Source organism: Struthio camelus, chromosome Z (assembly GCF_040807025.1).
Source record: "Struthio camelus isolate bStrCam1 chromosome Z, bStrCam1.hap1, whole genome shotgun sequence".
Classification (NCBI taxonomy): domain Eukaryota; kingdom Metazoa; phylum Chordata; class Aves; order Struthioniformes; family Struthionidae; genus Struthio; species Struthio camelus.
The window spans coordinates 68,967,556-68,981,295 of NC_090982.1; the positions used below are offsets into that span (position 1 = coordinate 68,967,556).

General features: G+C 39.1%; 1 protein-coding gene across 23 annotated transcripts in view; it reads left to right on the plus strand.

The window, feature by feature from the left end:
- Positions 1 to 13,740, plus strand: part of LOC104146858 (ankyrin repeat domain-containing protein 55) — a 133,456-nt gene that overhangs the window by 86,059 nt on the left and 33,657 nt on the right. For all 23 annotated transcript variants that reach the window (XR_011137797.1, XM_068927572.1, XM_068927575.1 and 20 more), the window contains 4 exons: positions 4,244 to 4,366; positions 6,205 to 6,335; positions 8,319 to 8,428; positions 12,078 to 12,138. Coding sequence is in view for 22 of the 23 variants with exons in the window: in XM_068927572.1 (XP_068783673.1) it covers positions 4,244 to 4,366; positions 6,205 to 6,335; positions 8,319 to 8,428; positions 12,078 to 12,138 (425 nt within the window). In the remaining variant the exon portion in view is untranslated. The remainder of the gene's footprint in view (positions 1 to 4,243; positions 4,367 to 6,204; positions 6,336 to 8,318; positions 8,429 to 12,077; positions 12,139 to 13,740) is intronic.

Here is a 13,740-nt window from a genome sequence, read left to right on the forward strand (position 1 = left end):
CCCAGCTATATCTTCACTGTTCCATTCCCATACAAGGACAACCTCACATAGCTGTGAGAGGTGCTGTGTCAGAGCTCATGACTGACACCTCCTGGGTACCTGCAGAGCAGAACTAACCAAGAAAGAGCAATGCAAGCTTAAAATCTCTGCCTTGTCTCTGGGCCTTCCACCCAGCCCACAGTGCATCCCTCTTCAAGTCAGGGATTAGTTCAGATATGAACTTGCTTTGGACTCATCTCTGCTGAGTATACCTGTTTTAAGAGCAGTTTGCAGATTTGGCATGATACAGAAATCTGATTAATGGGCCCTGTGGTAAATCCAGTTCATTTTTCACGCATTAGTCACTGATAATGACCCCAAGGGGTAGCGGCTGTTAGCCCCTCCTGATCCAAGCAGCCCGAACAGCCCACATGTCAAAGCGACTGCGGCAAATGACCAGTTCTCTGAGCAATATACTCCCCACTATAATTGATGTCAAGCTAGCATTTTTGATTTACAAATTTTATCAAATCTGTAATTTAAAAGATTAATTAGAACAAAAAAGAAATGTAATTCACTTCAGCTGAGTAGTGAAGGAATAGAAATATGTGTATTGGTGAAGGCAGATTTAGTATCAGCTTTATAATTTTCCCAAGCCCATAATCACAGCTCCATATTTGACAGACTAAACTTTCCCAGGGTGAGAGCTGATTCTGTCTCCATGGTAGCCAAGTTTTAAAGCAGAGAATGATGACTGTGTCTCGAGGAGAGAAGGTCATATGTGTGGAATTATGCTGGATTGTAAATCGTAGTGTGGAACTAATGTGAATTCAGCTATGACACCATATGATCACAAACATGAATAGTGCAACAAATACTTTAAATCTTTAAAGAACTTTTATCATTCAAAAAACTAGAGAACAATGCTTAATATAATTTATATCAATGTATTAATAATATTATTATATGATTAGAGAAAAGTTTTTTTACTAACTCTTTTCAAACTCTCTTTAAAATATTTTTCTTCCTGCACAGTTTACTTCTTATGGATGCTGTCCCCAAATGACATAAGGAAAAGTCACTAGTCACTCAGTTTGTCTTTCCTTTGATTACCTCACTAGTAAGATTGAAGCATCACTTTTAACTTTACTCTATTAACAAGGCAGTGCAGTGGCTGGACAAATCTTACACTCTCTAGCTCTGATCCTCAGCTATACTAGTGGGATTTAAAGTGACTAGGAGAGCTTACTGTAGTTGTATTTCTTTTTGAGTTAAGGGAGCTCGCCCTCCCTTAAAAAACACCTGTTTTTTAAATTAAAGGTGAGACTGTAGCTGACTGACATTACATACCTAGAACATTTTACCGTGACATCAGGTTTGAGCCTACCCCAAAAAACAGCTCTTTGGACTCATGGAATTAATAGGTTAATACTCCACTTGAAGCCAAAGAAGGTGTAGATGTGTGGAGCATGTGATAAGCAGTCTGGAAGAAAGGAAGTTGCAAGCAAGGAGATAAGCTGTGAACACAGAAAAGGATCTCACTCATTTCTCTACTAGCAAAAATCTGAACAGTGTTGAAGAACAGCTTCTGAAAGGCAGGCTCAAGCAGATTTTCCTTCCATTGTAAGGGCCTCATATACTAATTATCTGTGTTTAAAATTCACTAGATGTAAGTTCATAACAATAATGCATCTCCAGTCACTGTGCAGTAAAAGATAAAGGATAATAAAGGAAGCATCCTCATAGATCAGACCTCTACAATTCATAGAGTAGAAAAAAGATTGAAAAGTAGGTTCAGAATCCCAAACAAGAAAATATAACTGAAGCTTGACAATTAATCATTTTGACTTCCAAGAAATGTTTCTAAATTATAAAATGCCATATAAAGACAAGAAATAGACATGCAAGTGCACTTAGTAATGAAACGGCCTGATGAGAAACATTAACACACAGAAATTGTCATTGGTTGCTGAGTGCCCAGTAGAGCTCCTAAAACACCCAGAAACACCTTTTTTCCACAAATTAATCACGTTCAGTGAAGGGCGTGTTTAGTTTTCAGTGCCTCTGGAACCGATTCACTGCATGGCTTAGATCAAGCTATTGGGTGGCCTTCTCCAGACATTTCCTCTTTGTCTGCCTCATAGGGAGAGTTAGGTGCCTTCAAAGGTAATTAGATGCCTTTATCTTCTGTGCGAGTCTAGCCCATAATAGCCATATATGTGTTTGTGAATGCTGGATTTGTATCTATAAGTGCATGTTAAGCATAGCACTAGAGATGCCCATACCTCATTCTGAAAACTGAATTCTTTTTTTTTTGAGATCAGTTCATAAGCTCACCAAAAATCAATAACATTTATTTCATGCATATTCCTATATGTAACCATGCCTTTCTGTCATTTGTTTTTCTCTTCTATAGCTATCCTTTTAACTCAGTCTAGGGGGCCAATGAAAAGACCACAAAGGCACAGATTCACTGGGGGAGTTAGGGGACTGAATGTGGCTGTGGATGCCTCCATATTGTAGACTTGCCCTGTGTCTATCCTTTGCATAGATCTCTTATTTTCTGTTCTGCTTTCTGTTTCAGATTTTTCCTGAAAAATCCTCTGGATCTGAGGAATAAGTTGGTTTTATAATAGTGTTTGGGTTTAAGATATATCATTAAGAATGCATTTTTTTTCTTTTAAACAGCTTTAGCTATTACTAGTTCTTGGGTTTATTTGCCCATAGATTTTGCTCAGCCATCATTACTGCACAATGTACAAAAGTGTGCCCTCGCAGTTCACTAATGACAATTCTATTGATGATTACCACTGCTTTCTGTGAAAAAATGTATTTGAAGAAAGTAGAGCCGCTTCTTTAGACAGCTCTTGGCTGGTTTTATGACAGGAGCATGGCTCACTGCTTAGGGCATAGCATTTAGTGGAAGGAATTTAAGGTTGAATGAAATTCAGTGCAGGACTGAGAAACTTCTCTCAGCAGCCTGACTATCCAGGCCTGCAAAATCAGCCTCTAATATCAGCATTTTGGAAACAGAAACAAAACATTCCAAAAGCTGAGCAAAATTGAAATGGCACATTTTTGTGTTTGAAGCTAATTGCTGGTAACTTTAATGGCCCAAATAAATGCTCTAGTTGGTGTAAAATGATTGATATAAAGTTCACATTGATGAGCTTCCAGTAGAGTTTTATATTATTAGTTTCACTCTATCCATGTAAGTTAAGTTTCAGAGCAAACAGAATTATACTCTTTCCTGTAATATCACAGAAAAAATATTCTTTAGTGCAATTTTTTTCCTTCCATTTTAAGTTGACATTAAATAGTGCAAAACTTTGCAACACAGAGAAATAATACTTTGCTTTTGGGTAGTGCCTCATAACAAACAATCTCACTGCGGTTTTACAGACTTCCACATCTCTCAAAATCATGGAGCTTACTGGATTGCCTTCTGTAGATCACTTTGCACCACTGGAGTATAAAAAGTGACCTCAAAAATGAGGGGATTTCTTTGCCCCAGAGAATTAGCCACTGATAGAAAACGGGTAGTGATAGTTGCAATGCTTCGTTGCCCAGGCATCCACTCTCTTTCCTCAAGATAGCTTACCTGAAAGTGCATCAATATCTATTTCAGTTGACCAGCCATCCTCACTGGACATAGGTTACCTCTGCTCTAAAAAAGCTTTTTTGCAATACCTCATCCTGTAAGTGTCAAAGAAAATAAACCCTTCCTGGGTTCAAGCCAGCAGTTCACCTTTCCTTTTTACAGGTATTATTAGCACAAATCAGAACTGCCAGAAGTTCATTTTCTGAAAAGAGAATTCCTCTGATTGCCTCAGAGGAAGGAAGTAAACAATCTCAGTCTTTTGACTGATGCAAGGATAAAACAGAAATTGGAAATATTTCTGTCCTAATTGTATCCTATCTCATAGAAGTGTAGCCATTAATACTATGAGGTAGTTCAGTTGTTACTTTATTGTTGCTCATTTCATCTTCAGCTAATACTAGTATGATTTCTTATAAGGGGCTGAAACTGTCAAGAAGTTTTCTTATGTCACTCTCATTGTCTATATCTGACAATTTTTGGAAGAATTTAGTGGTGAAGAACAAGTTTTAGATGACTAATGAAAAGCACAATGCTGTTTGGATACACTTTGTTCCACCTTGAGTTATACAGTCATACAAACTCAGTGAAATACATATAATTGTTTTCGCTGTTAATCATTTGTACCTGATCTCTGCCTACTCACAGACATACTCCTCCCTGTAGGTGATGCAGCAGAAGAGATTGACTTGACTGTGGTTTACCAAGCAGCAGCTAATGGCGATGTGAACACCCTAACTGCAGTGATTCGAGAAGATCCTTCCATCCTGGAATGCTGCGACAGCGAGGGTAAATGAGGGCTGAGCTTGTTCTCAGGGGATTGATTGCCTCAATGTGCAGTTAAATTGTAATCTTTTTCCATTTTCTATCCTGATTTTCATGTTCAGCAAATTATATATAGTAGCAGAAAGTGGGAAACTTGAGTTATTCTTTGGAACATCCACTAGCAATGCACACTTTGGATACTTCTTTCCCCCTGTAATTATAAGATCTTTTATTCGGGTACAAGATGATGTGATATAATCAGACAGTACTTTACCATGAATCTATTCTATCTTCTTCAAGAGGATGTTGCTGTCATTTCAGGGAAGGAAGAAGAATCTTTTTTATCAAAGCCAAATGCTGTACATTCTGGACATCTCTAGAGTAGAGTTCCAGTCATTTGCACTTAAAATGTATGTGCATAGACACAAACAAATTTGAAAGATTTTGCCATCTGATTGTTTGCTAAAGGGATGACTGCACATGTGCAATGAACTCGATGATCTGTTTTATTGCTGAGATTGCATTCCTTTTCCTTTTGTACACAGTTTACTATATCATGCTAACACAAAGTGCTATCCATCTGTTGGGTTTTATGTACATCTATTTCCCAAGTAAATTAGAAACATAGATCTCTGAAAGCTTCACTCAAGAAATACTTTGTTTATTCAAGAGTGTTTTTATTGCAGTTTCTTTTTACAGGATTTGTATGTACTCTGTATATTCTAATCTTACCAACTTTTACCAGGTTACTAATTTTTCCTGTACCGAATTCTGACATCCTAACTGTTATGCTCACAACAGGTATCGGTCAGTGGAGAAAATGAGCACTCAGTCAAGCTGACACCTCCTCAGTCTTCCAGATCTTTAATGGGAGAGGGATTGGATATAAAAGAGTGGCTGGAAATAGACTGATCAGTAAACTGAAATACTGCAACTCCAGAATAAACTTGTTCACATAGTTGTACATACAAGTGTAACTAAGACCACTCTTGCAGGAGAAAATATATGGCCATATTCTGCACATATGGCAGAATCTGCATAACTCTAGCTTGAGTAGTGCACATTTGCTTAGCAGTCTCATTGAATTCAATAAGAATAATTATTCTTCAGATGGGCCTTTATTGCAAATTATTCAGGTTAATTCCCAGATTAGTCATTTTAAATTGCTTTGTCATATTCTGCTGGAAAATCTCTTGCTATTATTCAGCAGTTAACAGAATAGAAGGAAGAGGAAGCAATTAAAAGACAGCATCATACTTCATGATGAAATTTTAATATTAAGTAAGTTTGAACGTAGCTTTCATGGTTTATCCAGCACAAAAATGGTTTGTAGAATATAAAGTACGTTCTGAAGATGACAGAAGAGAAAATGTTCTAGAACAAAGGCAAGTCTGTAAAAGAATAAAATATTATCTCAAGCATGCACTCCTTTGCATGGCATAGGGTTTGATTTCACACATCTTTTGAATACATAGAGACAGCATGAAGCTGGGGTTTGAGAAATGTAGCCAAGCACTTAGCTACTGTTCACTTGGAAGAACATCAGCCTCCAAAATGGTATACAAAGCCTACAATTCATGTTGAGAGCTTGTCAACAGAAAAATAATTTTCCCTCCAAAAGTCGAGTTAATGAGATGAGGCTTTTGCTAATGAAGTCATGCTCTTCCTAGGATCAAGTACTCATCTAGTTGGCATAGGAGTTACTTGCTGCCTGCAAAAAAACTGAGTACAGCTGTTGGACAGTTGTCAGAGAAATGATTTGTTAATTTACTGGTACAAAATTTAGCAAATAAGAAAAGATCTTTATCTTACAGCTTTGACAAAACACAGATTATAAGAGAACGTCTGACTTTCTTCCCCAGGTTGCACACCTTTGATGCATGCTGTGTCAGGACGCCAGGTCGATACAGTGAAGCTTCTGTTGAAGATGGGAGCAAACATTAATACTCAAGATGCTTGTGGACGAACCAGTTTATCTCTGGCAACTTATCTGGTACAAAGACTTAGGCGAGAAGGATGGAAAGATAGATGAAGGGAAGAAATATGTAGAGCAAATAGGATTGCTGCTCGTACTGTAGCAGGAAGAAAAGTACAAAACATGGTTCTAGACAACAGTGAAATTTTAACCTCTGCTATAACCCAAGGCAGGGAGCAACGATTGTAAGAAAATGTTCAGGACTCTGAAAAGTTGTACAAATCAGTGCATGGTATGGGGATCTTACAGACCCAGAGGCCTCTGTGTGAGTTCAGGAAAGCCACTGGTTTCCTATACATGGGAAAAGGATTTTAAATCCCCTCCTGTCTTCTAATATGCAAATTAACTTTTCCCCTCCCACTTCCAGCATCAGATTTTTGTGCTCCAGAGAGGCCATTCCTCTCTCAGCCTTTGGAGGACCAGCAGGCATATTTTCCTCCATGCCACATAAGCCAGGGCACTACTTTTCCTTTCATGATAGCACTGGACCTTGGCTGGCCAGGTCAAGAGCTTAAATTCAAGTTGCTGCAGGTGCCAGTGCAGATATTCAGATCATAAGTGATCCAGTCCCCCGATCCACATGCCAGTAACAACAGGAGAAGAGATCCCAACTGTGAACTTTGGGAAGGGAGACATGGTTCAGGACTGGGATAACAGGATGGCAGGCATCAGGTTAGCAGGGAAGAGGGGTTGACCATGGTCTTCCTTTATTAGCTGGAAAGAAGAGAGGAAGGAACGTTTACCCAAGCTGCATGGTATGAGTTATTGCTGGATAAGCGCCAGCTCATTTAAATGGATAAAGTGGCCCCCTAATTCAATCACATCCCTTACCTCTAGTTTCTTCCTGCATATTCAGGACAAAAACAATGCTTCAGCTCAGCTATGAGACATTCAGTCAGAAAATAAGTGTAGAAGGTAGGAAAACAGACATTCTTATCCAATGCAAGGAGCATGCCCCACTTACTTCAGAACAAACATTTCCTTTGCCAAATATTTTCAAAAAATCCTACAATCAGTGTCATGCTCCTTTTTTCCTTCCTCTTCTCCCAGAGGGGAAAAAATATTCTCTGGAAAAAAACAAAATGACTGGAAAAGATTTTAGCCACCCAGGCTTCAAAGTTTCCATCTCTGTTTCTACGATGAATATAATCTGAGATCTAGAGAGCATTTGGCTGCGATGTTTGTCCAGAGAATTGAATTCAGCATATTCAGAGTTGCATGCAGAATTCAATCGTCTTATAATTCCACTAGGAGAAGCAACAAGTATGTTCTAGCTCCCTCATTCCACCCCTTTTCCTTAAAAAAGCTGGTGATACCAATCTGACTCGAGTAGTACAGGAGGGAGTGTTCTTTATAGATTGCTTGCAGAGCTTTGAGCAAAAAACCTTAAACACATGCTTGACTTTCCTGGAACTTAGGCACACGCTGAAAGATTTACAGAACTACAACCAGATTGTTGACTTGCCTTTTTGTTCAGGTGACCAATAGAAGGTTTTATTCCAAGAACCATACCATCTGCTTTGGTGCTGTTTTCAGTCCAACATTTTCACTAGTTCAGACTTCTGCAACAAAGTTTAAAAGACCACACTCTAAGGCTTTTTAGTATCGATTTGCCATCTGTGCTAAATTCTCATAAAAGAAACGAGATTAAGTGTTCATGTTCTTGGTTTAGCCTGGCATAATGAAATCCACATGCAGGAACATGCGTAGCATTTGCCAGTGATACAGGAATTAGCAGATTTTTAATCACTTTTACTCCTGGCCACAGCTGCAGAAAAACCTGAATGCAGTGTAAACAAAACATTTTATCACAAAAATGCATGGGTGATCCAGTCTGAGACTCACACTCCAAAAGGGAACCACTCCTGGTGCTGAGAGACTTGCTGCGGGGAAGCAAAAGGCCAGTTCCTCAGGTCGTAGAAATGGCTATAGTCCCATACTGAAGTCAGATATGGCTTGATGTATTTTACTTTCTTCTTTGACATGTAATTTCTTTTCTAGGGCTGGCTGGAAGGCTGTGTCAGCCTGCTCAGAAATGGTGCTAAACAGAACATACCTGATAAAAATGGAAGGTTGCCACTACATGCTGCTACCGCAGAGCCTGATGTGAGGTATGTCCCAGGCTCCAACAGTGTTTGGTGGTTGAATATTAACAGATAGTCAGTGAAGGAGTTTACCTAGCACCAAAGGCAGCACAGGCCAGGAAGGTGTGACAGTTACACTTGCAACGTGCTCTTTTGCTTAGTAGTTATCGTAAAGGGGACAGAAAGGAGGAAAAGCTTTGTACAGCACTTCTATATCACAGATATATGGCCAGATATATGGGGGAGCCTGATTTGAGATCTCAACAGCAGGAGAAAAAAACAAACAGCATCATAATAGAGGTTGAAACTCTGGATGTTCCTTGACCAAGTACCCTTTTGCCACCTCCCCACAAGAAATATTACAGGAAGCTCTTTCTCTGGACATCTTCCCTGAGTACCATGGCAAGTGTGAGAAAAGTTTTCCACAAGACAAACTCTCTGAGAGCCCTTACTGTAAAGAGGAAGCTGAGGTTTAGTGGACTGTCTCATTCGTAACTACTCTGAGTAACAGAGTTTAACTAGGCTGAGTAACAACTAAAGAGTATTTCTTCACATATTTCTTCATTCTCGTCTTAGGGAAGATACTCTTTTTCTCATTTTAGCCTATGATAATAGGAAAGCCGACACAATTTTGAGTCTTGATTTGCACATCTGAATAAATTCACTCAGAAAACTCTCCTAAGTAACTCATGTCTAGATGGATAGGGAGACATTAGAGAGAGGTAAAACATTCAGTGAACGCAAAATGTTCGTCTAGCTTAACCACTAAGGCTATAGTTTTGCTGTTGTTGCCAGCCTAGAGCTCTGTGCATTTCTGCTCATCTTGCTCTTCACCCTCTTTTCAATGGCTTTATTAATTTTCCGTCTTCATCACTGCTTTTCGTGCATCACTTAAAGGGACTAGTTGGTGGTTTCTGCGCAAGTATCAGTGCATATCATTAAGCAAAGCCTCTACAGAAAGAAGACAATATTTGTACAATACTAGATATGTTGATATTTGAAAGGAACAGTAATTTACTTTAACAGCAGCACATAGACTTCCCTGAAAGTTTTTTCACATTCCCCATGGACACAGGCACACCTTTGCTCTGGCCAGTTTACCAGCTGCTCAGCTCCTCTGCATCTGCCTTCTGGCTGGGATTGCCCCATGCCTAGAAGACATGGCTGGAGCAGCAGGGGTGACTTTTCCCTCACAGTCATTGCTGCTCTCTTGAATCCCATCTCATGGGCAAAAGGGCAAAGGTGGTGGCCAGCTATGAAATGCTTTTTCAGCCAAGCTTAACAGCTGGCAGCCCACTTCTACAAGCCCGTGTGCTGGAGGCAGCACATAGACTGCATGGAAAGGCAGAGACAGCAGTCACTTGATTTATGATAATTTATCACTTGATTTGATAATTGATTTACATGCTTCAGTGCACGTTCCACAGAGCCTAGGAGAAAAGGTAGAAAGAGAATCCATGGACTTCCTGACCTCTATCTGCAAAAGGTATATTTAAAAGTAGTAGATATCAGAGGATTCTCAGCTGGGGGTCAGTGAATATCCATATATTTCAGTGGTAGCATTGCTATAGCCATAATGGTCTGAGGATAGAAGTGAGCTAAGGTTTGTGGATAAAGGCTTTAAAAGAATGATATGTGTCTTTCAAATACATTTGATTCATTGATGATATCTGGGGTTAAACTACAGAACCATGTAAAGAAATATAAAACCGTGTGATACACGGGATTTTCAATTACAGTTTTTTAAGGTCTATTTTTTTTTAAAGGTCAATTTTCAGTTACAGTTACCTCACTTTTTTTCTGCTCACTAGTCTCTTTAGACTGGTTTTCAGACACTGAACTTCTGAGGTTCTGTTTTAACTCATCCTGCCAAATGACCATAAAATGTCTCTTTCCTTTTACAATTTTTTACTGTTCTAATCACATCAGTCCTAAACCGTCATCCTTTTCAGAGTTCCTATAATATGTCTCTATTATGCTTTATGATTCAGAAAGGGAGGTGTAACGCCCCTTTTCTACAGGGATTGTACCCACATATAAATGGAGTTGAAGTCCTAATAAAGCACTGGGATATTCCCAGTCTTCACGCTTCAGGAGCTTTGAGTTAAAAAAAAGAACTGAATTTGGACTTCTGCTACCTGAATATGGCATTAACAAATAGATTAGCTTTTCACCTGCAGAATTACCTAAATCATCCCTAAGCAATCTGAAATGTCTTCCTTCTGAATAATTTCCATTATCTAGTTGTTTATTACTGGAAAAAAAACCCACAAACAGATTTCTCCTACAATGTTCTCAACTTAATCTGATGAACACACCTGAGGAAGTTCAATCCAGAAAATGTACTGGAAGCAGCAGAAGATTGTCCTAATGAAAAGCAGTAAAAGATTTTCATTCGGCCTCCTTCAAGTGAGAATAAATGCATGATTGCATACATTTAACTGTGCAAAATTTACAAACTCAAGGAGTTGCTCTTGTTGAGCAACTTGCTGCTCTCTAATGAGAATGAAGCAAAAAAACTTCAGAATTCAGGAAATAGCATTTTACCCCTATAAAGTACTGTCTCCACGCTTTGTATTTGTTACTTACTCAGAGTTCCTACCTTGACACTTCATCATCTTTTAATTTCCTTGCAAAACTGTGTGTCTTTTTAAAATCCATGTTTTGAATGTTTCTAACAAACTTACACCTTCAGATGAGCCCCAGCCACACATTTGCATTACGATTCTGATCCTACATAGGGATGCACTAAGGATAAATCTTTCTATTTGTTAGAATCATAAGAACTGTACATAAGGGCTAGTATCTGTGCTATTTGGCTTTGTTACAGGCTGTGACAGATGGTTCTTGTCATTTCTATGGTCCATTCACCTACATGGTCCAAATACTTTACAGCCTTCTGTTAGACACAACTATCTGCTCCAAACTGACTGTGATTTCAGATCATCTTCATAGGATGACATAAGGACAAGGAAAGCAATGAAGACCCTGTGGCAAAAATCTGTTAAGTGCTACAAATGTTATTGCACTTGGATAATATTTTATGTGTCATCATTCTATTGTAACTATTCCCTCCACCAGAGGGGAGTGTTTGTAGTTTGACATTCTACAAAAATGTGAACCGATATGTTGCTGTATTTTGTGCCATAACAATGGCCTTATCCCCACACCACACTGGAAGGCCTTGTAAAATCCCATTGATTTGTATGTATGTAGGTATGTATGCAGGTATGTATGCATGTATGTACCCACAAACACACACAAACACATACAAAATACTACACTACTTCAAGAGTCAAAAAGTCTGAAAACCCATTTTAGAAATAAGTCATTATCATTTCTGTTTGTTTAAAACTTCATAAAATAAGATTACAATGGATTTCTAAGTTACAGAAGACTGCATATGCTTATAGTATTACACATTCTGATTCCCCTCTGGCAATCAACATAAGAATTCTCCCTAAGGTATCTGCTTTTGATTCTCAGTGGTAAATTTATGTCGTTACAGTAAGCCATCAGATCCTATTTGCTTCTCTAGCACTACAAAACCCTGACCCGTGCCCATCACTAGTACTGATTTTGCTTCCTTATATTGCATGTTTTATTTCTCAATAAATGTCAGTTTTTTGGATTTAGTCAGGAGTGCGGCACACTGATTATGTCATTGCTTCTGCAGGCTTCTGAATGTGCTTCTGCAGCAGTCAAATCTTAGTGAAATTAATCATCAGGACAATGAGGTGAGTGAGCTTGCGCTACAAGTCACAGTCCCGGTCTCTGAGGTCATACTCTGAGGTCCCAGTCTGCGCAGAAAGAAACCACAGAACCACCAATTTTATGAGGAGACTATGCACAAACCTAAGACTTCTCTAATGCTCTTGCTGAACTTTGCAAAGCCTTGCCTCATTTTTCTTACTATGATGTGTGATGCACCTCTAGACTCATAAACCTCCTCTATATACTGCCAGTTGTGAGGTATCTGGAAAAAAGTCTCTTAACTCATTTGCCAATACATAAATAGCTTTTGAGTCTTCTGAAGTGAGACACTGGACTGAATCTTCACCTCTTCCAAACCCCCCACCATTAAAGAATTAACAGTTCTCAGGGAAAATACCAGAAACCTAGTATAGCATGGAACAGTCACAGAGCTACAAAAATTATGCTGTGTTACTCTGATCCTCAAAGAATTGTGCCTTGCGTAAATATATATATAAATACTGTGCACAGGAAAGTCTCAATTTTTCAGATGTGACTGAATCTCCATATAAAGAAGCCAAGACGCAAGAGAGACTCTGGACACTTTTTCATATGTTTCTCTTCACTCTAGCAATTGCTCGAGGATGATTCTCCTCTCCACAGTGCCAGAACCACCACAGGGCTCCTAATTTTCTCTCTTTCCATGTACCTTCCTTGTCCGCTAGACAGTTTGCAGACCCTGCTTACAACAGCCTAAAGCAGCCACAGGGTTTGCCTTTGCATAGAGTTATGTTGCTAATGAATTATATCAAACCCTGGATGGCACTTTCCAATCCATAATGTTTTGCTGTATGCATCAATAAATGAAATTTAGACCTTTTAGTCTAGGTCATTGTCATCTGGCACTAAGAAGGTATTTGTTCAGGTATCAGTACCAACCCTGAATATTCATGTTTTTTGAAAAATATGGGTCCTCACAACTGATTTCAGTTAATAAAGCTGTTCTCTTGGCGTAAGGAAAACACTTGAGAAAAACACCCCAATGAATGCATGAACACGTAAGCAGTAAGAAATACATCTGGAGGTTTCATAATTTCCACAACTGTGGCTTTCTGTGGGTTTACTTATGAAGCCTGTGAGATGACAATGTGAACAAATATTCCCTGAAAAAGCCCAGAATCTGGGCAAAATCAGTATCATAGCATACTTCCCAGATGCAAATAAATGTTCTGCCTGCTACTTCAGGTCCACATTTTCTGGATTTCACTCTTCTGTGGTCACTGCCCATCATCCATACCTTTTTCCTTTTTTTTTCTCCCGTTTTGTCCCCTCTTGCTCCTTATTTTTATAGATGTTCAACTGTTTGCCTTTCTTATCTTTAATATTATATTTTGCTGGATCTTCAGACTCTTCCGGCTTTGCTTGTTCTGACATACACCTCATGCTCTAGCTCACAAACGGTAGACTATCAACAGATGCCACTCAAGGGTGCTATCACCATGCACAAATCAGAGGGGTATGGGTTGGATAGTTGCAGCCCACTGCAGCAGGCCCGCACGTGTGAGCTGCCGCTATAACCAGCTCAGTGCTCTTTGCTCAGTTCACTGCTCCGAAAGGACACGTGGAACGTACAAATTATTAGAAAA